Source organism: Anomaloglossus baeobatrachus, chromosome 11 (genome assembly GCF_048569485.1).
Source record: "Anomaloglossus baeobatrachus isolate aAnoBae1 chromosome 11, aAnoBae1.hap1, whole genome shotgun sequence".
In the NCBI taxonomy this organism is placed as follows: Eukaryota; Metazoa; Chordata; class Amphibia; order Anura; family Aromobatidae; genus Anomaloglossus; species Anomaloglossus baeobatrachus.
The window spans coordinates 31,109,517-31,135,022 of NC_134363.1; the positions used below are offsets into that span (position 1 = coordinate 31,109,517).

Here is a 25,506-nt window from a genome sequence, read left to right on the forward strand (position 1 = left end):
GCAGTTATTTATTACAAAGAGTGTCCAACCAAATATTAAGTTGAGGGTACCAACAATTTTGTCCAGCCCATTTTTGGGGGTTTGCGTGAAAATATGTTCACTTTACCTATTCTCCTTAAATAATGGATGAGTACATATTCAGAAAGGCTGTTCAGTCATCTTCTAGATAATAATTGTGTAACAGGAGCTGTCTAATCATCATCAGTATCTGTGATAGGAGTCTATATCCCCTTCTTGTGGAGAACTTTAGTAGTACAGTCCATGGAATTTCATCATACTTGAACTTCTGGTAATTTGGACTAATTTTGACCCCATCCTTAGGGGGTCAAATGTGATCCCATAAACCTACTGAAGAAAAGCAATCCATGAATATTCAGATAGAAGTGAACATTGGGGAACAAGACATTGTATTATTTCATTTTGCAATTGTTCATGAACCACTTTCTTCCGTCAATTTTGAATCCACTGAAAAGCAGAAAGACAACTGGTGGGAAAGTGGATCCACTTGATTTTGAAAGGCTGTTGACCGATGGCTGACTGTGAGGGCAAAGGATCATTAGTGAAAAATTAATACGCAAACTTTGAATGATGTCAACCATAGCAGGCTCCAGGTGTCATGACCCATGCTTGACTCAGATTTGCTGAGGTATTCCTTCTCAGGGTTCCAGGTCATAAGGGGTTAATCTTTGCTGCCTGATCTACTAGCCACTATATCCTGGCGCTGCCCCTCCTGTGCTTCACCAGTGATATTTCCGGCTCAGCTGCGTTATGTTCCCGTTAGTGACCTGTGTTCTGTCCTGTCCCGTTCTGACCTCCAGCTCCCCCCCTGACCCAATCTGACCAGTGGCATCTGTCTTGCCCTTGTCTCTACCTCTGTTCCCCTCCGGTCTCTAGTCCTCCTCTGTTTGTCCGTCCTTTGCCTTTTGTCCGACCTCTGACCTTTGTCCCCATTCCTGTCCTCGTCCCCATCCTTCCCACGCCTGTTTTCATGACTTCCCGGTTCCTGACCTTTGGGCTATCACCTGACCATACTTTGCCTTCTCCTGTACCATTGACGAGACCTCCTGTTGCAGACTCGGCTTGATGACTACTCTACTGCCCTCTAGCTGGCTATCCAGCTTACTGCTCATTTAGGTGAGCTGCAATGCTTCCATTCGGGGCAGCGTTACGTACGTGTTGGCTTGTTTACTACCCTATCTCCCCCTAGTGGTTGGTCTCCTAACTACTCCCTGAAGCAACACAGCCTGTTTGCTTCAGTGTCTCCCATAGTACAGCGTGACACCAGGGTTGTTCGTCAAGGACCTGATCCCATTTTGGGTAGCAAATCCTATTTTCTGATTTAGAAGTCTATAATTTGAATTAAACAAAAGGTTTATTACTATGTAACAATTATGCATCCACCGACACCATGCAAACGTAAAACAGGATTATAAAACAGGATTAGCAGCCGTTGCCTTTTGGCCGGATTAATTACAGTGACTGAGCGTGTAATTTGAATGACTGTAATAGTAATAGATGCTCCAGGGAAAGTTTGGCTTGTAATATTTAGGTTATAGAGCTGATGATCGTGTTTGATGGGAGGATCCCAACTTTGACTTATGGATAGGATCCAAACACTGCTGATAAACATAGAGAGTCAAAAGACAGCTGACTCTTTTATTATACCTGGCAGGAAGGAACCAGAAAACCTTTCTCCAGAACCACAAGGAGAAGAATCACGGAAGATGGGGATGAGATCTGGTCTGTTATGGAAAGGGTCTACTCTGATGGTTATCAGCTTGGTCTTCACACTTGCTATGAAAGGTAAGATGCCTCCAGATTTTGTCACGATCACATTATTGGAATGATTGCTCTTAGAGGAGAAACCAGATCATCATAGACATCTTCTAGGTCTTAGATAAATTTGAGAAGAGCAAATTGGTGAACTTGGAAAACCAAGGTTGACACCACAACATCTACTTGAGGTTTATGTGGATTTGTAGGGAGGTTCTCTGAGAACATGTGAGAAGAGCAAATTTGTGAACTTGGACAACCAAGGTTGAAACCCCAACATCTACTTGTGGTTTATATGCATTTGTAGGGAGGTTCTCTGAGAACATGTGCGAAGAGCAAATTCGTGACCTTGGACAACCAAGGTTGAAACCCCAACATCTACTTGAGATTTATGTGCATATTTAGGGAGTTTCTCTGAGAACTCTGAGGACATGTGAATAGAACAAATTCGTGACCTTGGACAACCAAGATTGAAACCCCAACATCTACTTGAGATTTATGTGCATATTTAAGGAGTTTCTCTGAGAACTCTGAGGACATGTGAATAGAACAAATTCGTGACCTTGGACAACCAAGATTGAAACCCCAACATCTACTTGAGATTTATGCGCATTTGTAGGGAATTTCTCTGAGAAGTCTGAGAACAAGTGAGAAGAGCAAATTCGTGAACTTGGACAACCAAGGCTCAAATCCTCAGATCTACTTGAGGTTTATGTGCATTCGTATGGAGATTCTCTTAGAACTTCTGCTGACTTCATACCCCAAATAGATGCTTAATATGACTACCTGTGAAAATGGGAATGGTTAGGGATTAATGGTTTTAGGACATTCTGAGTAAATCTCATGGAAAGCCCCTTAGTTCCTACTAAGACAACACCTTTTAAGATATTCTGAGTCAACAGTTGGTGGTCATCCATATTAGAATTTTCTGCCACCCTTATAACTACTATATAGTTACCGAAGTTCTTCCACCTGACAAATCAATATATATTTGATGTGTATGTGTTACCAAAGTTCTTCCGCCTTACAAGTATGTTTTATGTGGGATCAAAATGTTCCTCTGTCACTCCCTTTTCACGGTTTCTACTTATTCTGTACGGAAGACTCTTGCAGGTAGTAATTCTACGGGTTGCGAAATGATCATGTTTGGTTCCAAAATAAGTATCACTGTATACTATGCATATAATTAGCCTTGTTTTCAAAGTCATGGACTCCACGGATATCTCAATAAAAAATAGTTAAGTAGGTTAAGTGACAGATTGGCCACTGAGAAGAGGCCGCCTATGACACCTATATGCACTTCGAAGCAGATATCTTTATAGATGACCATTTTCCATGGGAAAAAATGAAATTGCACAGTATACTTGTGCAACGTGAAAGTAGCTTTAAAGGTTTTGTATCATTTTCTTAAGCAGGACCGCACCGTTTCCTAGCCTCCCATGTTCCTGCTTGATGAGAGACGATGCACTCTTCATTGATTGACAGGTTGGACCAGTACTGGCCTGAACTCTCCGATACTACTGTATGAAGCACCATTAGCTTTGCAGTTTCCCAATCGACAGTGAGACTTGGCTGGGTCACTTGAGATGTTTCACCCATACACAGGGGTCAATCTCACAGATGTTTCGCATGCAAACATGCTTCCTCAAAGTCACCTGTTTCGCTTACAGGTATACTTCCTCAATGGCTCTTCTTGCTTGGCTTGCATACACGCTTCCTCAAAGACACCTTGTGTTTCGCTTGCAAGTACACTTCCTCAAGGGCTACTCCTGCTTGGCATGTACACATGCTTCCTCATAGCCACCTCCTGTTTTACTTCCAGGTATACTTCCTCAAGGGCTCCTCCTGTTTGGCATGTGTGATGCCCTGGCCTATCAGGTCGTCACAGGGTATTGTGCAATCTGCCCTTCTACACAGTATCCACTCCTCCATGGTTACGGGTCCTGGTCCTTTGGTGTTGCTAACAGCTGAGCCAATCAAAATCCTAGGAACACTTTACACTGTACCCACCAGACACACCATTGGGGGGCCTGAAGGGAATAGGCCGCCCTGATAGAGGGTTGGTAGGGGAAAGTGAGAAAGTGAAGCAGTCATTGTTCGGAGAGAGAGTGAAGGAGAAAGAGGGGAAGGTGACTCTCCAAGAGGGGGAGGTCACCGGCCTGTAGCAGGGCTCCTGTAGTTACTAGGTGGCAGACGTTGGTCTGGGCCTGGTAGGAGCTGGAACCCCGGTTGCAGGGAATTGTGTCAAGGGGCACGGACTGCCGAGGAGGGCAGCCAGCGGCCTTGAGCTATCACCGGGCAGGGGCCAGGGCACGACGGGGTATGTGGACCCTAGGCCGGGAAGTAACTTCACGCATCTTGGTAATTTACCCAACAGGGGTGAAGACTTCAAGATTCATCCCCAACCCACTGCAAAATCGGGGTACTAGCGCACTGATGGTATAGGACTTTCCCAATACATTCCTAAGAAATCCTACTCGTGAACCCTGAGAGCAAGCTCACTCCGTTAGCCATACGGGTGAGCGGGACCCGAAGAGTTTCACACTTGAGGGTACAAATAGAGACAAAGGTGCCAAGGAAAGGGCCACAGACTAACCGCAACACCAAGGGTACGGGCCCAACCGTGCTCCCTTCAAGCTGCAGTGGTGCTCAGAACGTTGGTTTACAAGCTGTCGGTGTTGTTATTTCTGGACTGAGTTAGTACATTGAAAAACCCTTTCCCTATCCCCAACGGCACCCCAAGCACCGCTATCCAACGGGCCCGGGACACAAAACTCCTACCCACGGAGGGTTTAAACATCCTGCTGCTTTACCAACGTCACCGCGCTCCCCAACAGCAGTGGTGGTCTCTCACATTACCACGCACCGTGGGTGGCGTCACGAACTTATAACTCCCCTGTATATAACCCCCTCTCTAACTTCGAGTATCCGCGTGAACCCCTGGGTCCGAAGACCCCTCGAGCCACCGCGGCTCCGGATCCGAGCGGCTCGGCCGCTAGCACGGGGGCGGAACACCTTCACACACACTTCCTCAAAGCCACCTCCTGTTTCGCTTGCAAGTACATTCTCTCAAGTGCTACTCCTGTTTGGCATGCACGCATGCTTCCTCAAAGCCACCTACTGTTTTGCTTGCAAGTACACTTCCTCAAGGGTTTCTCCTGTTTAGCATTCACACACGCTTTCTTCTATCCACCTCCTGTTTTGCTTGTGTAAAGCCCTGGCAAAACCAGGTAGTCACACAGATCAGGCTCGAACACAACACCTTCCCACACAGGGTTAAACCAGCCGACCTGAAACCCTAGTCACCCCCCTTAGGGCAGGACAGACACACCAGTGGGCAGGACCAGGCGGATGGAAACGCCCACCTAGGGGTCTAGACAGCCCGGGGCAGGAAAACAGTCAGTTAAGCCTTAGAGTTCAAGTTGAGTGGAAGCTGGAGCTAGGTGAAGCTCCAGTGGACAGAGGAGGTGAAGTCCAAGTTGACAGGTGCCAGGGTCAGAGACCTGGTGCATTGGCTAGGTGGCAGACAGTAGTCAGAGTCAGCAGGAGACGGGAAGATGGCTGCCGGAGATCCAAGGTGGACCGGGGCAGGGTTGTAGCCCGCCGGTACCGACACCGGAGAACCAACCTGGAAACCGTGCACAAGGGGGTACTCGGACCCTGAAGCCAGGAGGGGCACCAATGGCCTAGCTAATTAACCGATTGAGGGCAGGATTTTAGGTCCTGTCCCAACTTAAGTCCCAAAAGTGACAACCACCCACCGAGAGGGATAGGGCATCCGCCAGGGCCTGGTAGATCCCACGGGTCAACGTCGACGGGCACGGCTCCCAACAGAAGGACCGGGAGCGGATTCCTGCGTTACACACCGGGAAGTCCATGTTGAGAGAAACGCATAGTGCAGAGGAGAAGGACCCTGACAACTAGCACGGGTGTGGGATCAGATACACCCGTCAACGGAGGGCGGCCACCACCACCTTGGTTTACCAAAGAACGTTGTTTTTATACCGCCGTGCAACCTCGTCCGGTACCAGGACAACTGAACCATGAGTGTGTTGAAACCTGCAGCTTTGCGCAACACTGGGTCCCGGGGCAACCATCCCTACCCACAGAGGGGTTAACATCTAGCTGCCACTACACCTCCCCTGGGCACCCCCATAACGGCAGCGGTGGTGCCACAGCTCACCACACACCGTGGGTGGCGTCACAGACAGTTTTACAACAAATCCCGTACATTTACGTCCCTCTTTTATTCGACGTGTTCGCGCGACCACCGGGTCCGGAGCACCCCTCTAGCCACACCGTAGGTCCAGATGCGAGCAGCGCTGGCTGCTGGCGTGGGGGCAGCACACTTGCAAGTGCACTTCCTCAAGGGCTCCTCCTGTTTGGCTTGCACACATGCTTTTTCATAGCTACCTACTGTGTCACTTGCAGGTACACTTCTTCAAGGTCTCCTCCTGTTTGGCATGCACACATACTTCCTCAAATTCCCCTCCTGTTTTGCTTCCAGGTACACTTCCTCGAGGGATCCTCCTGTTTGGCTTGCACACTCGCTTCCTCACAGCCACCTCCTGTTTTGCTTGCAGGTATACTTCCTCAAGGGTTCCTCCTGTTTAGCATGCACACATGCTTCCTCATATCCACCCCCTATTTTGCTTGCAGGTACACTTCCTCGAGGGATCCTCCTGTTTGGCATACACACATGCTTCCTCAAAGCCACCTCCTGTTTTGCTTACGGGTACATTTCCTCAAGGGTTCCTCCTGTTTGGCATGCACACACACTTAGTCAAAGCCACCTTCTGTTTCGCTTGCAGGTACACTTCCTCAAGGCCTCCTCCTGTTTGGTATGCACACGTTTCCTCAAAGCCACCTCCTGTTTTGGTTGCAGGTACACTTCCTCAAGGGCGCCTTCTGTTTGGCATGCACACACCCTTCCTCAAAGCCACCTCCTATTCTGCTTGCAGGTACACTTCTTCAAGGGCTCCTCCTGTTTGCATTGCACACACGCTTCCTCAAAGCCACCTCCTATTCTGCTTGCAGGTAAACTTCTTCAAGGGCTCCTCCTGTTTGGCATGCACACACTTCCTCAAATCCACCTACTGTTTCGCTTGCAAGTACACTTCCTCAAGGACTCTTCCTGTTTGTCATGCACACATGCTTCCTCAAAGCCGCCTTCTGTTTCGCTTGCAGGCACACTTTCTCAGGGGCTCCTCTTGTTTGACATCCACACATGCTTCCTCAATTAGATGATTTTTTGTAATATTTGGACAATATTAAGAATTCTTCATTTAGCTTTAATAAATATGACTGTAATATGTATGTAGCACCGGATATGTACACCCGTTCATCATGTCCTCTCCTTCGTCATTCTCTGTTCAGGTGTGAGGTCCCAGTACATTGAATGTTACTCCTGCACAGACAAAGGTGAAGGCAGTTGCCAACCTGAAAATGCCGCCAATGTTTCCTGCTCCGAAGAACAGAATGTGTGTCTTGAGACCATCAGCGCCATAAAAACAAGTAATTATACTTAGACATTTTGCATTGTTGTACGCACCAACCATCCCGTACCATCTGTGAGTCTCTTATTAAGCGAGACACATCACCTAACCCCACGGGACATGTATACAAAAATAATGCCCCTAATGAAAAACCACTTTTATGGTCTCCATGCAGTATGTTGTCCAAAAGATGCTGCCCGCACAGTATGATGCCTCCTACAGTGCCCTTTCCATGCATTATAAGAGTCGCCCACTTACCGCAGCACGCTGCCCGGCTTCCATGTGTGACGCCCTGGAGACCGAGGTAGTCACTCATTAGGCCCCCGCATTACACCATCCCTGACAGGGTTACACACAGCCAACCTGAAACCCTAGTCACCCCCCTCAGGGCCAGACAGACACACCAGTGGGCGGGACCAGGTGGTTAGGGAACGCCCACCTAAGAGTCTAGACAGCCCGGGGCAGGAAACACGACAGATCAAGTTGACAGTTCAAGTTGAGAGGACTGGAGGCTGGGGCTAGGTGTAGCTCCAGCGGAGGAGGAGCTCAAGTTCAACGGTGCCAGGGTTGGAGCCCTGGTGCCTTGGCTAGGTGGCAGACGGTGGTCCCCGTCAGCAGGCGACGGGAAGACGGCAGCCGGAGATCCGAGGTGGACTGGGGCAGGGTTGCAGCCCACCGGTACAGACACCGGAGAACCGACCCGGAAAGTGAGCACAGAGTGGGTACTTGGACCCTGAAGATGGGACCGGAACCAACGGCCTAGCTAATTAACCAATTGAGGGCAGGATTTTAGGTCCTGTCCCAACCTAAGTCCCGAAAAGTAGACAACCACCCACAGAGAGGGATAGGGCAACCACCAGGGCCCGTAGATCCCAAGGGTCAGCGTCAGATGGGCACGGCTCCGCAGGTACACGAAAGACGGGAGCGGACTCCCGCATTCCACTCTGGGAAGTCTAAAACTAACAACACTAGTGCAGAGGAAAAGACGGTGACCACCAGCCCGGGTGGGGGACACAAGTACAACCGGCCGCGGAGGACGGCCACCAGCACCTTGGTTTATCAAAAGACTCGTGTGATTTATCCAACTGTGAGTAACCAAACATCCCCTGGTACGTCCAGGCGCCCAGGCCCTTGTCCTCGCCATACCCTGCACGGAGCCACTGGGTCCCGGGGCAACCATCCCTACCCACAGAGTGGTTAACATCCAGCTGACATTACATCTCCCTAGGTGCCCCACAGCAGCAGCGGTGGTGTCCCACTTCAACTGAATACAGCCAAGTCCGAATATCTACGTCCCCCCTTTTTATTTGGCGTATCCGCGTGATCCCCAGGTCCGGAGGATCCCTTGAGCCAAACAGTGGGTCCGGATCCGAGCAGCCCGGCTGCTACAGGTGTGGGGGCGGAACACATGCAGTCCTCCACATGGTTGTTTTCTGCTTCTTTCTCCTGGGACCTGTGCACTCCGCATAGGCCCTCTGGGCTTGCATGCACATCGCTGCCCTTCTCTTAAAGACCCAGCTAAGCATTTCTTGGAAGTGCCTCTCAGCCTATCGCTGAAAGGCACTGGATAGTTAAGGCACTCTCCCACTAGGGAAGGTGCCTGACTAGCGTTATTAGTTAGTTAGTGGTTTGTACCCTAGCCAGCTAGTTGTCAGGTCCCTTTGTACGCTGTGTGTCCCTGTTACAGTGTACAGTGTTCTTTTCCTGTCTCCCGGTCCCGTTGGTACGTTGTGTCCATCATTTCTGGCCATGTCACTTGCCTGAGCTACTCCAGTGGTCCCAGCTGTAGTAGTGATTGTGCTCGTCCACCCCGGCTGTGCCATCTGCTTCAGCAACTCCAGTGGTCCCAGCTTTACTAGTGACTGTGCCCATCCACTCCAGCCATGCCATCTGCCTCAGCTACACTGGTGTTCCCAGCTTTACTAGTAACTGTGCCCTTTCACCCCGGCTGTGCCATTCACCTCAGCTACTCTGGTGGTCCTAGCTTTACTAGTGACTGAGACGGTTCACCCCGGCTGTGCCACCTGCCGCAGCTGCTCTGGTGGTCCCATCTTTACTAGTGACTGTGTCCGCCCAATCAAGCCATGCCATCTGCCTCAGCTACTTGGTTGGTCCCAGCTTTATTAGTGACTGTGCCCATTCACCCCGGCTGTGCCATCTGCCTCAGCTAGTTTGATTGTCCCAGCTTTACTAGTGACTGTGTCCATTCAACCCGGCCATGCCATCCGCCTCAGCTACTTTGGTGATCCCAGCTTTACCAGTGACTGTGCCTCTTCACCCCAGCTGTGCCATTCACCTCAGCTACTCTGCTGGTCCTAGCTTTACTAGTGACTCTGCCTCTTCACCCCAGCCGTGCCACCTGCCTCAGCAACTCTGGTGATCCAAGCTTTAGTAGTGAATGTGACCGTCCAACCCCAGCCACGCCACGTGCCTCAGCAACTCTGGTGCTCCCAGTTTTAGTAGTGATTGTGACCGTCCAACCCCGGCCGTGCCACCTTTCTCAGATTTCCCAGTGTTCATTCATGTATTAGAGACTCTGCCTGTTGGTCCCCATGTCCGTCCCTGCCCTAGGGGTCAGCTGCCACAGTCCTGATCACCTCCCTGGGAGTGGTGCCTCGCATCTGCCTCGTGGCGGGTGCTTAGGGTGGCTTTACACGCTACAGCGATCTCATTGGGGTCACGGATTTTGTGACGCACATCCGGCTGCTGTAGCGATGTCGTAGCGTGTGACTCCTAGGAGCGATTTTGGATCGTTGCAAAAATGTCCAAAATCGCTCCTCGTTGACATTGGGGTCCATTTTCAATTATCGCTGCATGTCGCTGGGGCGAAGTTGATCCTCGTCCCTGCGGCAGCTCACATCGCTAAGTGTGACGCCGCAGGAACGAGGATCATCTCCTTACCTGCCGCCGGCCACAATGCGGAAGGAAGGAGATGGGCGAGATGTTACGTCCCACTCATCTCCTCCCCTCCGCTTTCATTGGGTGGCCGCTTAGTGACGTCGCTGTGACGCCAAACGGACAGCCCCCTTAGAAAGGAGGCGGTACGCCAGTCACATCGACGTCGCAGGGCAGGTAAGTACGTGTGACGGGGGTGTGCGATTTTGTGCGCGACAGGCAGCGATATGCCCGTTGTGCACAAACGATCGGGGTGGGTCTCATGCTAGCGATATCGGGCCGAATATCGCAGCATGTAAAGCCCGCTTTAGTCAAGTCCCTTCCTCTAAAGGGTAAGCCCGGGATGCCTCTGTAGTCCAGTGAGTCCGCTCCTGCTCACCGCTTTACCACAATATCCCCACACAACAAATGCCCCCCACACAGTATGGTGTCCTCTTGGGCCACCACAAGGTATAATGCCACCATAGTGAAGCCCAGTGGCAAGGATGAATGGTGGAGAGGGGAGATGAACGCATCCCGCGCCACCATTAAATTCAACTATGGTAAACTAAAATTTACATATGCTTATCTCTTCCCAGGACTGTCCGGCTAGATTTGGGACTATTGGAAGGCATGCCATAGCAAAAATAAAAATGAAGACCCTTTCAGGAGCTTCTTGACATCTCACTACTACCTATCTTTACTATAAAAAAGCCAAAAGAACCCATTTTTCAGCCCTTTAGCCCCAATGTGACATTTAGTCATCCAGTTGACAATCTCTCAAGCTTTTCTTTGTCCAAGATCCCCCCACATTCATAATTTTCACCAATGTTCTAATATTTTTGTCTCATCCCATAGGTCATGATAATCTCATTGTTCTGAAGAGGGGTTGTGGGTCTGGTGCCGAGAACAAACAGAACAAAACCATGTCTTTTTATGGGATCTCTGTGTATATTCAGCTGAACCAATGCAACAGCAGCTTGTGTAATAGTAACATGAATCTGAAAAACTATCAACTAGCACCTGAGGGTAAGAATTTTATTATATGTGTTAGGTTTACTAATTGGTATGGAAAGACTTGTCTTGGTGTATTCATCATGTGTAAATTGTTACCTACCACCTAATGGGTCATGCCATGGTGGACTCTCCAAGCTATAATTCGGCAGTGCAAAAATTAAGGGGCGCCTTGGTTTTCAACCTTTAGACCATATTGTCATGGGTGGGCTAGGCTAGCTGGGACACCTGAACTGGCCCTTAGACTGGGATCCCTGTGCTGAACCTGAACCCAGAGGTACACTTAAAAGTAGTGAGGTCTGGGTCCCCAGCCTGTCCCTGTCTCCTATTCACGCCCTGACCTAACCTTCCGCACTCCTGTGGGCAGGACACATCGAGCTAACCTCCACCCAAAAAGATAAATACAGTGGGAAGAACTGAAACTTGTTTACGCTGAAAACAACCACAAAGGGAAGACAATAAAGGCATAGGGGGAAATAAAATATAAGGGAAGAAGTAACACACACCAAGGGACACTTCCATACCACACAAGCAACAGATTGCAGGTTACCAAAAGAGGATTGCCGAGGACACCAGAGCAGATGCCATCTTCGGCGGTCTCCTAACAAACTCCCCAGCCTTAAATAGTGAGGGACCAGCTGTGGATAGTAATCAGCAAGCTCAATCTCAAAAAAGTTGCACACTGCTCAGAGAAGGATTAACTCCTACATGGCTGGGAGCAGTGGACACAACTCAGCCGACGCCCGGTAGAGCTGAGCAGAAAAGAGAAACCAGTTTGCCTGTCGGACTCTGCAATGTGAACACAGTACGACGCCGTTGCTGTGATCCGCGAGTGCAGATCCGGACCGCGCACGACACCTATATAGAGATCTGGACTTTGTTGTATGGAGGATCCAAGTTGCAGTTATTGGGATGGGGTACAGCACGGGCCGCAGTGAGAAAAGTCATAGTCATACTTAGCCAAGGTAAAAAAAAAAAAAGATGTCCGATAAGGGAGAACAAAGGTCACATTCATAATGCGCAATACCAAAATTAGAGTACGTGTACACAGCAATGTTTTCCTTAAAGCAACTTTTCTGACGTCTTTGAGGCATTTTTCATACATAACATAGTGGAGGCCTCCAAGCTGAAGCTGCCAGAAAAATGGAACGGTCATTTCTGTTAGCCACTTTACTTGTTTCTAGCTTTAAAGCAGTTAAAAGACTGAACATGCACAGCAATCTGTTGCTGTGTACTACTCTTTTTTACTCTTTTTTGTCCTTTTTTTTAGGCAGCTTCCAGGCAGAATTCATGTAATCGGTCATTTCTTTTAGCCGACTTACTTCTTTCTAGCTTTGAAGTGGTTAAAAGACGCGACAAAAGACGGAACGTGCACAGCAATGCATTTTGAACTTGCTGTGTACTACTCTTTTTAACTCTTTTTTTTGTGCTTTTTTTATCACTTTTTTAGGCAGTTTCCAGGCAGAATCCATCAGAAAATGATGTCATGTAACCAGTCATTTCTTTTAGCCGCTTTATTTGTTTCTATCTTTGAAGTGGTTGAAAGATGTGATAAAAGACAGAACATGCACAGCAATCTGTTTTAACCTTGCTGTGTACTACTCTTTTTTGTGCTTTTTTAGCACTTTTTTAGGCAGTTTCAAGGTAGAATTCATGTAACCGGTCCTGTCTTTAAGCCGCTTCACTTCCTTCTAGCTTTGAAGTGCTTAAAAGACACAACAAAAGACAGAACGTGCACAGCAAGCCGTTTTGACCTTGCTGTGTACTACTCTTGTTTACGCTTTTCTGTACTTTTTAGCACTTTTTTAGGCAGTTTCCAGGCACTTTACTTCTTTCTAGCTTTGAAGTGATTAAAATACGCGACAAAAGACGGAACGTGCACAGCAATGCATTTTGAACTTGCTGTGTACTACTCTTTTTTACTCTTTTTTGAGTTTTTTTAGCTCTTTTTTTTTAATCAGTTTCCAGGCAGAATCCATCAGAAAACGATGTCATGTAACCGGTCATTTCTTTTAGCCGCTTTACTGCTTTCTAGCTTTGAAGCGGTTAAAAGACGCTAAAGAGTTTTGAGCTTACTGTGTACTACTACTTTTTTAAACACTTTTGTGCCTTCTTAACACTTTTTTTAGGCTGTTTCCAGGCAAGATTCATGTAACTGGCCATTTCTTTTAGCTGCTTTACTGCTTTCTAGCTTTGAAGCAGTTAAAAGACGTGAAAGAGACGGAACGTGCACAGCAACTTGTTTTGACCTTGCTGTATACTACTCTTGTTTACCCTTTTCTATACTTTTTAGCACTTCTTTAGGCAGTTTTCAGGCAGAATTCATGTAACTGGGCATTTCTTTGAGCCACTTTACTTCTTTCTAGCTTTGAAGTGCTTTAAAAGAGGTGACAAAAGACGGAACGTACACAGCAATGTGTTCTGACCTTGCTGTGTACAACTCTTTTTTACTCTTTAATGTGCTTTTATAAGCACGTTTTTTAGGCAGGTTACAGGCAGAATCCATCAGAAAACAATGTCATGTAACCAGTCATTTATTTACTTCTTTCTAGCTTTGAAGTGGTCAAAAGACGGAATATGCACAGCAATCCGTTTTGACCTTGCTGTGTACTACTCTTTTTTACTCTTTTTTGTGCTTTTTTAAGCACTTTTTATGCAGTTTCTAGGCAGAATTCATTAGAAAACCATGTCCTGTGCCAATCAGAGATAAACCAAAGGCACGATCAGAGACAAAGAACTACACAAGGAGCAAGGAGACCATTATTTTGGACAGTAGAAATGATATGTTTGGGACACATTAGCTAATCCTGTATTTTGGGCTAGAGTGGCAAGTTTCCAGATTTTATGGTTTTTTTTTTGTTTTATAAAGGAAGTGGATATGGTTTTCATCTGACATAAACAAATTTAGAAGTGAACTTCCTCAATGGCGCTGGTCCCAAGGGTTTTATGCCGGTTGTTCTCTGATGCACTGGCTTGTCATCTTCTTTTTAGCTTCTCCGACCACTCTTAAGCTTCCTAGGGGCTTACGGTGCTGCCCAGTCCGCTTCCCATGGTACCAATCTACTTTTTCGTCATCCATATGTACCAGTCATTACTATTATTTTTGGGGTCATAAAAGGGCCACACATGCTCCAAAGTAGCACTAGGGGCAGCACTGGTGAGGCAACGTCACTCTGGTCCACCGTGGTCTACTGCGAAACAATACTTACATACAATGCTTTTGTAGGAGGTTGTCAAGCCCTGTAATGTAAACTATGTGTCATACCTATTGCTAAATGTGTATGTCGATTTGTTATGCTGCCTGTTGGGTGCAGGTTCCAGATATAGTAGAGCAGGACTGTACCAGAGCACCACCTGGTGGTTGGGTTGAGATGCCAGCAGGATGGAAGATATAGGGTTAAAGAGGAAGTGACAGATGCGAGAAAGAGGTTGGTTGGGAGGTCTTGAGAGGAGCCAGCCTAGAATAGGGTTCAAGTGTGAGAAGATGTGGCCTCAGTGTTATGGCTAGTCAGGAAACCCTGAGGTATCCTCAAGAGGTCTGGAGCCTACTGCTCACCCCGGTGGTTGGGCTGAGGTAGCAGCAGGGTAGAAGAGATAGGGTTAAACGGGTAGTGACAGATGTGGGAAAGAGGATAATTGGGAGGTCTTGAGAGGAACAGTCTAGCAGAGGGTTCAAATGTGAGAAGACAGGGCCTCGGTGCTAGGACCAGTCAGGGAATCATGAAGTATCCTCAAGAGATCCGAAGCCTACAGCTCAACCTGGTGGGCATAGAGAGTCATCTGGCTAGAGAGTTACCAGGGCCCAAAATTGGACAGATGTGGACAGAGTGAGGGGAAAGAGACGCAGACCACGGAACTTGAGGACGAGATCCAAGATAGCGGAGGGGGACAGGTCGAGAGGTAGTACACCACACTGAGAGGAAGGGAGGAAAGGAAGGCCATGTCTGTTTCTAATGGTGTGAAGAATAAAGTGAACTCTTCGGTTGGCTAAGTAAGCTCTGGTGTCACGTGTGTTACTTACTGTCTACAACAGTGTTTCTCAACTCCAGTCCTCAAGACCCACCAACAGTGTTTTCAGTTGGTGGGTCTTGAGGACTGGAGTTGAGAAACAGTGGTCTACAACAAAGACCACCAGCGAGGTGAGGGACACAGGTCTGAAGAAACCAGTAAGTGTCATGCAACCCTCATGACATCCCATGAGCAACCAGAACTCCTTCATGAGAAAGTACAGTGTCCATGCGAACCAAAGCCAGCACCTTCTTTCACTTACACAATACTGTCTATAACTTACCCAATTTATTTTGGCTCATGCTTTATACTGATATTATATGTGTGTGTTCTACAGATAATGTCACTCGTACTCCCAACGATGAGCAATGCTACAGCTGTATTGGAAAGACGGATGAGGATTGCTTACCATCAAATGCTCCAGTCATGGACTGCTACGACACCTATGATCATTGCTTTGATGGGAGTGTCACAATATCTATTGGTAAATATCTGGGCGCCATTTTAGAGGGGAGCAGAACATGCCTTTCTATGTACCTGGACTCTCACCAATCAAAACATTTGACTCATCTCTGTGACATGTCAACACTTTACGAAAAGTGGAATTAGACCTAAAAATCTCATAATAGTTAGCTCCAGGTCCTTAAAAGCCAGGAGTGGGAGGGTATAGCTATGTTGCCAATTTTTACTAGGAGGCTGGGTTGTCTTCAACTCCATGATCTAAAAAAGTAATGTGCCATTTTCTATTCCAATCTAGACAATGATGTAACCATCGTACCGGTGAAGAGCTGCGCCTCAAGATACCGCTGTGCCAAACAGATCCAGACCTACGATAGCGCGTCTTTTGAGATAAAAGGAGCCTGTTGCTCGGGAAAACACTGCAACCAAGACCTCTCGAACAAGACCCAACATGGAGACATGCCCTATCTAGTCCTCCTTAATGAAAATAATGAACCACCAACCACCACCGCTGCACCTCCTCCAGCATGGTTATCCCCAACAGAGGCAGAGCCAACCACAAAAAACACCACCCCAACAAAAGGAGAATCACAAACTGATCCAAAAACCACTGTAGCTTCACGTTTCAGTATTGGGCCTCAAGATAACCAAATCAATAACACAGCCAATAGACTGTTCTACGCTTCTTGGCTTATTTTCCTTTTAATCTGCCTTTCTTGATCATATTCTTTCATCTTCTACTTTGGACTTTGTTTTGTATTTTTGTGAATTTGTAGATAAAGCATGGAAGTGCATTGAAAAATCAAAATCATAGAGCAATGTGCTTGAAACTCCCTGACAAGTATTAAAAAAAACCTTTAGTCTCGATGTCTTCTAATATCTCCTCATGCTTCGCTGGGCTGCTCCTTCAGTATCATATTCTAAGGCTTATGTATGAGAAATTGGTTCTTAAAGGGGTTGTCCAGGTATAGTATCACAAGGCCTGCTTGGGAGTTTTGGACCCTTTCATTTACAATGGATCTTGAGCTAAACAGAGGCCTTGTTGGTTCTACCACCCCTTGGCATTCATCCATTTTCCCTTGAAAGGTGATCTGGCTTTTATTGGAGGCTTATCAAGGACACAATCTCAACGTAGGCACCATGAGCAACAGCTAACAGATAGTAGAATCCAAGATGTGAGACCAAGGCCAGATCTGTGTAACTAAGGCCAGGGCAGGTAGCATTCTTTAAATGAAGGCTAACAAGGGTCAGGATAGATGATGGACAAGAATCAAGGTCAGGTTATAAGCCAGGCCAGAAACTTCAAGACATCTGAGATGTAAGGCCAGGACAAGATCTGTGGAGGATAGTCAGACAAGCTGACTTCTATCAATGAAGACTAAGCGTGACAGAAATTTGAAGACAAGGGGACAATACAATCTGAGACGTTAGGCCAGGACAAAATCTGTGGAGCACAGTCAGACAAGCTGAGGTCAAGGCAAATCAGAATTCGATCAAATTAAGTTTAAAGAGAGGTCAGAGGAGGTGGCAGATAAGAATCAGCTAGGTTATAAGCCAGGTCAGAAACTTGAAGACAAACAGAATGGAATCTGAGATGTATGGCCAAGAGAAGATCTGTGGAGGACAGTCAGACAAGCTGAGGTCTTGGTAGGGAGAGTTCTATCAAAGAAGACTAGTAAAAGGTCAGGATAGGCATTACACAAAAATTAAGGTCAGATCAAAAACGGGTCAGAAACTAGAAGACAAAGGGATAGTACAATCTGAGACGTTAGGCTAGGACAAGATCTGTGGAGCATAGTCAGACAAGCTGAGGTCAAGGCAATCAGAATGCTATCAGTGAAGTCCAAAAAAAGTCAGAGCAAATGGCAGATAAGAATCAAGCTAAAGTATAATCCAGTTAAGAAATGTGAAGACAATCTGTGTCGCCCAGGGAAGGGGGTACTCGGTCCCGGGAGGTTGCAAACGGGAATGTCACTTTAGGTGGCCGTTGTCCGGTCCTGTGCCCTGGGGACGCTTAATAAAAGGTGGTATTTACAGAGGATAATAGGATTAATGTTCGTGACGCCACCTGCGGGTTGCGGTTAAGAATGAAGAACCGCTGCTGACCAACGTGGGTACTCCCAGGGATGGTGGTAGTGGCAGCTGAGATAATAATAATAATAATTTTATTTATTTATATAGCGCTATTAGTTCCACAGTGCTTTACATACATTGACAACACTGTCCCCATTGGGGCTCACAATCTAGAATCCCTATTTGTATGTCTTTGGATTGTGGGAGGAAACCGGAGTACCCGGAGGAAACCCACGCAAACACGGGGAGAACATACAAACTCCTTGCAGATGGTGCCCTTGGTGGGATTTGAACCCAGGACCCCAGTGCTGCAAGACTGCAGTGCTAACCACTGAGCCACCGTGCTGCCCAGAGATGGTAGGCCCTTCGCAGGTAGGGCTGTGCCTGGGAGATGTATGGTGTATAATGATGGAGACTACACCAGGTTAACTTTAACAGTCTCTACTCACATGGACCCTCGGCTTGCTGGTTCCGGTCCCAAGAGTATCAGTGCCAATGTAGTGACCTAGGTTGCTCTATCCCCGGCACTCTCTGTAGATTGAGTCCCCGTAGCGTGGAGCATTTGGGAACCCCGACTGTCCCTTTTGGGGTACAGTCTCCTTCTCCGTACGGCGGGCAGTGCGGACCCTGTGGGGAGGTAAGTGTCCGAACCCCGATCCTAGATTACTGTTGATTCCCCCAGATTATTTGGCTCGATGAAGTCTATGAAGGTGTCCTCACCATGCAGGTATATGCCAAACCATTTGAAACTTGACATTTAACCTAGGACCCTGTGCCCCGTGCGTGCTCCGGTTCCAGCGGTATCTCGGTACCCATCCTGGTGACCTCTCTCCTGTGACCCCAGGGTCACCATTACACGGACCCAGCTCAGGCACATCCACACACCTCTCCTCTGTGCTCCCGACTTCTAGACTGCTTTCTGACTGACTGACCCCTCCCACCAGGCTGGCTATACCCAGGGACTCGTTCCCATGGTGACCATCCCTTACATGGTTAACCCTCTATGCCCAGTGTGGAGAGGAGAACTAGGATTTTAGATGTGTGTTGGTGGAATCGGCACTGGTACTCCAGGTCCCAGGGGGTAGGTCCTGCATCCCCAAGAGGATGCAGTTCCTTGTAGTGCCCTGAGGGTCTCAGGGGCGCTACAAATCTAAGAGAGGAATCTGAGATGTAAGTGTCACGGGCGGAGGAGGGGACGCCGCGCTCTCCCACTGCTCGGGTCTGGCTGCCGCGGCTGCTGCGGCCTGCCGCTGCTCGGTGGCTCGAGCGATGGGCCGGATCCCGGGGACTCGAGCGGCGCTCCTCGCCCGTGAGTGAAAGGGGTTTGGGTGTGGGGATAGTTTATTGTCCGTGACGCCACCCACGGTTGTGGTGATTGAATGTACACCACCGCTGCTCTGGCTGGGGATCCCGGGAGTGATGGTGTGGAGCAGCCAGTTGTTGTGTTGCCCCTCCGTCGGTAGGGGTTGGTGATCCCGGGGCCCAGTGATGGGGTTGGGATGGTGGACAGGCGGGCTATGGGCCTGTGGAGGTACAGGGGCGCAGGGGCAGCGCTGTGCCGCACGGCACGGAGGTACTCACTCAGCCAGTCAACACGACACAGTTCTCGGTAAACAAACGGCTGGTTGGACGGGTCCCTCAGATGGTTGCACTGTTGATATCCCCTGCAGGCGACGGTGACGGTCTCTTTCCTGCACCTATGTGTTGTTGTTTGGTTGCGATGGGTTCCCACCGGTAACCCGCTCCCTAGCTTGGATATGAGCCGGAGGAGCTCCACTCTTGCCCGCAGGCGCTGGCCCTGGGAAACTGGTGCCTTGGCGGTGGCGGTGTCTCCCCTCCACGGTCGGACTGTTGCCTTCAATCGGGACTTAGTTGTTGAGAGACAGTCGTCCCCTTCACTGACGGATTTGGCAAATTATGGCGACTCCTAGCCTTGCCGGGATCCGAAAGGCCCCTGCCCTGGTGCTGACTAATCTTCGTATACCGCTCCGGTACCGCCGGGTCACCACCCGTCCACGGTCCTTTCGGCAATCTCCAATCAGTCTCGCCTGCAGACGGTCACCGCCGTCTGCCAACCTTGCTGTCTCAGTCCGGGGCACACACCCGGACCAACTTCAGGCTTCTTGCTGTCACTTTCTCTTGCTCCTTTACCACTTCACTTCACTTCCTTTCAACTCTAACACTCATCTGCTTGTTTTCTCCTTCCCTTCCCTAGCTTAACTCTCAAGCTCTCCCCAGAGCTGACTGCCTGGTTTTCCCGCCTCCAGAGCTGTGAACTCCTCGGTGGGTGGAACCAACCGCCTGGCCCACCCCCTGGTGTGGACACCAGCTCCTGGAGGAAGGCAACAAGGATTTTTGTTTGACTTAGGTGTACCTGCAGGGAATGTGGGGTGCATGTGGTGTTGTGACCTGTGACCCCTGGCTTGCCCAGGGCATCACATTCCCCCTTAGCAAAATGCAGACCGTCCTCGGGCTGCCCGTCCAACACCGGTTTTATTTTCCTTTTGTTTTCTGTAAAAATATGAAAAACGGTAACATATTTACAACTTATGGCATCATCCCACATCGGGAGGTTCAGTTCTTAAACGTTGCAAACGGTTTACGGTTACGGTCTCCGCTCTCTCCCACCCAAGTAACCTGGTCCTGATGCTGCCCCTAAAGCCCAGGCAGCACCCCTTGACCCCAGTCCAGCACAAGATACCCGAGCGGGATTTGTCCTTCCCCTCCAGAGGGTAGCTACCGGTTCCTGTGGTGGCTGGGCCCCAGCCTGCTCTGCTGTGGGCCCTCCCTCCAACCTGCCTCTCCGGAGGCGGTAACTACGGTAACGGTAAAACAACTTATTTACATGCCACTTAACGTTTGTGGTTGCCCTGCAAGTTCACGGGCTTGTCCATGAGCAGTTCCTCATGCAACTTTTTCAAACGGTCCCCACCGGGACAACGGTGCCGGCAATGGCCGGTTTTCCAAATCACGGTGAATCAGGTGACTGTTCGGTTATCATTTTATCATCATCTTTTTCAAACTTGCAAACAAAACTCAGACAAACACCTTCCCCCCCCCCCCTTTAAAGGACGGTCTCCCTGTACCTAAGTGGGGGTCTACCTAGGTTGGGACGGGTGGACCTCCGGGGTCCGGTGTAAGTAGGGCTAAGCGGTGGGGTAGAGGGAACAATCAGTTCCTCCTCCCTGCTATCGTGTAGGGCAGGCGGAGGCATAGGGGAGTTGGGTACAGGTTCATCCCTGGGCACTGGTACTGACTCACGGCTGACCGCTTCCATCACTTCTTCATCCACGGGTTGTGGGAACAGTATCACTGGAAGAATCACCGCGCCATTCTGTGTAGGCCAGTCTGCTGGGAAGTCTCCCATCGCAGTGTGGATCACCTCTTTCGCCTTATCCGCTGGTAGGGGAACCGATACTTCTGCCGCCGCTCTTAAGGCTGGTGGGCACCTTTTCAGATGGTCCCGGGAAACTGTGGCCAAAGTGCCTCCTTGGTCACGACTGATTTGGTAGGCCTTCCCATCTTCCCATCCTGTGGGCTGTATGACGTACGGGTTCTGTTCCCATTGATCATCCAGCTTGTGGGTTCTCCTCTTCCGCTTCAGTACGACATCTCCGGGCTGAAAAGGGCCAGCAGACGCCTTTTGATTAAAGCGCTGCTCCTGCAGTTCCCGACTCCGACTTAAGTTCTTCTCGACATATTCTTGAATCTGCCGGTATTGTGCTCTCCGCCGAGTTTCCCATTCAGCTGTCGAAGGGAGTGCTTCTGGGGCCTCCAACCCCATTTCCAGGTCCACTGGCAGGCGGCCGGGGCGAGCCCTCATCAGATATGCTGGGGTGCACTTTGTTGAGCTGGACGGGATATTGTTGTACATATCGACCAAGTCGGGTAGCTTTTCCGGCCACAGGTTCCGCTCTTCCAGCGGTAACGTCTTAAGGAGTCCCAGGACCAAGTGATTCATCTTCTCACACATGCCGTTGGTCTGGGCATGGTAAGGGGTGGTCCGGATCTTCTTACAGCCGTACAACTGGCAGAACTCGTGGAACACCTCCGCTTCAAAAGCCGGGCCTTGGTCAGTAAGCACCTTTTCTGGATATCCATGTGGTCGGCAGAAATAAGCCTGGAACGCTCGAGCGACAGTTCGACCAGTTAGGTCCTTGACGGGGACAACCACCATGATTCTTGAATAGTGGTCTACGATCGTCAACGCGTAGGCGTACCCACTTCGGCTGGGGGTGAGCTTGACATGGTCTAGGGCGACCAGTGCCAGCGGCTGATGTGTGATGATCAGGTGTAGGGGCGCCCTCTGGCTGGCCTCGTCCTTCCTCCTCAGTGTGCAAGGACCACACTCTCGGCACCAGGCTTCTACCGACTCCCGCATCCCACTCCAGTAGAACCGCTCTCTCAACAGCATCTCCAGCTTCTTCCACCCGAAGTGTCCGGCACCATCATGGTATGCCCGCAAAACAGTAGCCACATCCGCTTGGGGAATAACCAACTGGCAGATTTTCTCATGAGTCTTCGGGTTGATCAGCTCACGGTACAGCTTCCCTTGATGTAGATACAGCCGTTTCCGTTCCTTCCACAAGTGCTGGGCTTCAGCTGGGGCAGCAGGGTCCATCCCAACGGCACCTTGTTCCACCAGGGTCTTGACGAGGCGGACAGCTGGCGCCTGGTTTTGAGCTTCCTGCCACTCTTGACTGGGCCGTGGGTCCAGGTCCACCCGTTGTTGGTGTACATGTACCTTCTCAGTTGGTGGCTGGTGAAATGCAGGCAACTCGATCTCCTCGAGGTCGTCGTCCTCGGACCCTTCTTCTGACAAATGGGGCATTCGGGAGAGTGCATCAGCATTAATGTTGACACGACCAGCTCAGTACTTGATGGTGAAGTCATAGTTGGCTAGCCGGGCCACCCACCGCTGCTCCAACGCGCCCAACTTGGCCGTGTCCAGGTGGGTCAACGGATTGTTGTCCGTGAAAGCGGTGAATTTTGCTGCAGCCAAGTAGTGGCGGAACCGCTCTGTGATAGCCCATACCAATGCCAGGAGCTCGAGCTTGAAGGAGCTGTAGTTCTCAGGGTTCCTTTCAGTTGGTCGAAGCTTCCGGCTAGCATAAGCAATCACTTTCTCCTTCCCATCCTGGACCTGGGACAGGACTGCTCCTAATCCCACATTGCTGGCGTCTGTGTAGAGGATGAACGGGCAGCCATAGTCAGGATACGCTAGGACCTCTTCTCCGGTCAAGGCCGCTTTCAGCTGGCAGAAGGATTCCTCATGCTTTTCTTCCCACACCAGTGGGGCTCCGATGGGTCTACCACCTTTGGTCTGTCCCACGAGGAGATCTTGCATGGGGGCAGCCATCTTCGTGTACCCTTTGATAAAGCGCCGGTAGTACCCCACCAGACCCAGAAACTGCCTTACTTCCCTCACTGTGGTTGGTCTCGGCCAGCCTTGGATGGCAGTGATCTTCTCAGGGTCGGGGGCGGCACCTTCCGCACTCACCACATGCCCCAGGTACTGCACTCTGGGTTTCAGCAGGTGACACTTAGAGGGCTTCAATTTCATCCCGTATTTGGCAAGGGACGCGAACACCTCGGCCAGGTGCTCCAGATGGGCTTCATACGTCTGGGAGTACACAATCACATCATCCAAGAACAATAGGACGGTCTCGAAGTTTAGGTGTCCCAGACAGCACTCCATCAGCCGTTGGAAGGTTCCTGGGGCATTGCACAGCCCGAACGGCATACTATTGAATTCACAGAGCCCCATCGGGGTGGTGAAGGCGGTTTTCTCCCGGTCCTCCGGTGCCACTGCCACTTGCCAGTATCCACTGGTAAGGTCAAGGGTAGAGAAGTAATTTGCAGTCCTCAGTGCGGCCAAAGACTCTTCAATACGGGGCAGCGGATAAGCATCTTTATGCGTTATCTGGTTAATCTTCCGGTAGTCCACACACATCCGCATGGTGCCATCCTTCTTCTTGACCAGCACCAACGGGGCAGCCCAGGGACTACAGCTGTCCCGAATAACCCCTGCCTCTTTCATGTTCCTCAACATATCTTTGGCGCACTGATAATGCGCAGGGGGAATAGGCCTGTACCTCTCTTTGATAGGGGGGTGCTCACCGGTGGGGATGTGGTGTTGGACCCCTTTAATCCGCCCAAAGTCTAAGGGATGCTTGCTGAAAACTTGCTCATACTCCCGCACCACCCTGTACACCCCCTCTTTGTGATGTGTAGGGGTATCATCAGTGCCCACATGTAGCTGTTGGTGCCATTCACTTAACTCCCCTTGAGGCGGGTGAGGGCTGGCAGTAGGTGGAGAGACTGGGGGAGCTGCCTCGTGAATCGTGTGGGGATCTAGGGTGAGCAGTTTGGCAAGGGTGGCATACCGGGGAAGCCTGACTTCTTCCTCCCCACAATTCAGCACCCTCACAGGCACTCTCCCCTTCTTTACATCTACCACCCCTCGGGCGGCCATTACGGTGGGCCAGTGTTCAGAGGGCATGGGCTCTATCATGGCAGGGTAGTCACGCCCCTGAGGCCCTACCGCCGCTCTACACCAAATCATCATTTCACTCCTAGGGGGTACAATCAATGGGGCAGCATCCATCACTCTCACTCCACCAATCTCTCCTCCTGTTGAGTTCACATGTTGGCGGTACATCAGGGCTCGGATCTCACGCTGCACAGCTCTCTTCCGGCTTCCCGCCGCCGTGGCGGCCAACTGCTGCAGTAGGGCCAACACATCACCCATGCAGTGCTCCATCACATTGGTTCCTAGCACTATCTTCGGGTTATGGTCACTGGGTTCGTTCATAATCACAATCATACCCTGGTGTTGCAGTTCAGCTCGCCCCACAGTCATAACCACTTGTTTATACCCCACTTGGGTCAATGGGAGTCCATCAGCGGCAATCAGTGTTATACTAGTATCTGGGGGTGCCAGCTCGTCTGTCCCCCAATACCGCTGGTATAAGGTGTATGGTATGGTGGTTACCTGTGATCCAGTGTCCAAGAGAGCCATCACCGGGATGCCGTCCACAGCCACGGGAATGATGGGACGGGCACCTATATACTGGTCCCGCCAGTCTGGAGGGCCACGGGGTTCTACTCCTGAGGATTGGCCCGTGGCCCCAGGGGTTGCTCATTTAATGGGCACTGTCGGAAGTAATGGCCAGGCTTGTTGCACTTGTAGCAGGTTGGAGGCCTGTTCCGTGAGTTGTTAGCACTCCTCCGCTGCATCCAGGGAACATGCTCAGGGCTGTCGGCTAGCTGTATCCTGGGTGGAGGCTGGGATCTGGTCAAAGGTTGGAGTGCAGCGAGAATCTTGGCGAGGTCTCCGTCCATGCAGCGGACCTGGGCAGCTAGTTCCTCCATTGTGCTGCTGGAAGCTGCAGGTCTTGAAGAGGCTGGTGGAGCAGGGGCCACCACGACGGGGGCTGTCTCAATGGGCCACGAGGCTGGCTCCGAGATTTCCGAAGCTGGGGGTTGCAGTGCTTTAATGGCCCGTTCCTTTAATACAGCAAAGTCAACATCAGGGTGTTCCAGGGCCCACAGCCGGAGCTGCTTGCGATCCTCAGAGGACTTCATCCCCTGCACGAATTGCTCTACCAGCATCTTGTTGCTGTCCGCCTCATTGATGGTATCTACCCGCTTTAGGGTGCGAAGAGCGGTTTGCAGGCGTAAAGCGTAGTCCCGAATGCTATCAACAGGCCGTTGCCGGCACTGGTAAAACTGCATCCTCAGCTCAGCTTCGGTACGGGTCTCAAAGGCAGTCTGTAGCTTCTCAAATATGGTGGCTACAGAGAGCCGA

The 25,506-nt window shown here is 50.1% G+C and overlaps 1 protein-coding gene across 1 annotated transcript; it reads left to right on the forward strand.

Annotated features, from left to right (window-relative positions):
• Positions 1 to 1,645: 1,645 nt before the first annotated feature.
• Positions 1,646 to 16,484, forward strand: LYPD3 (LY6/PLAUR domain containing 3). The gene is made up of 5 exons (XM_075327890.1): positions 1,646 to 1,803; positions 7,150 to 7,287; positions 11,001 to 11,171; positions 15,502 to 15,648; positions 15,922 to 16,484. The coding sequence occupies exons 1-5, from the start codon at positions 1,725 to 1,727 to the stop codon at positions 16,341 to 16,343; spliced, it is 957 nt and encodes a 318-aa protein (XP_075184005.1). The 5' UTR covers positions 1,646 to 1,724; the 3' UTR covers positions 16,344 to 16,484.
• The last annotated feature ends 9,022 nt before the right edge of the window (positions 16,485 to 25,506 follow it).

Coding starts and splice junctions, on each gene's coding strand:
- LYPD3 (XM_075327890.1), top strand. CDS start 1,725: ATGGGGATGAGATCTGGTCTGTTATGGAAAGGGTCTACTCTGATGGTT. Junction 7,288..11,000: donor CATCAGCGCCATAAAAACAA/GTAATTATACTT, acceptor CTCATCCCATAG/GTCATGATAATCTCATTGTT. Junction 11,172..15,501: donor CTATCAACTAGCACCTGAGG/GTAAGAATTTTA, acceptor TGTGTTCTACAG/ATAATGTCACTCGTACTCCC.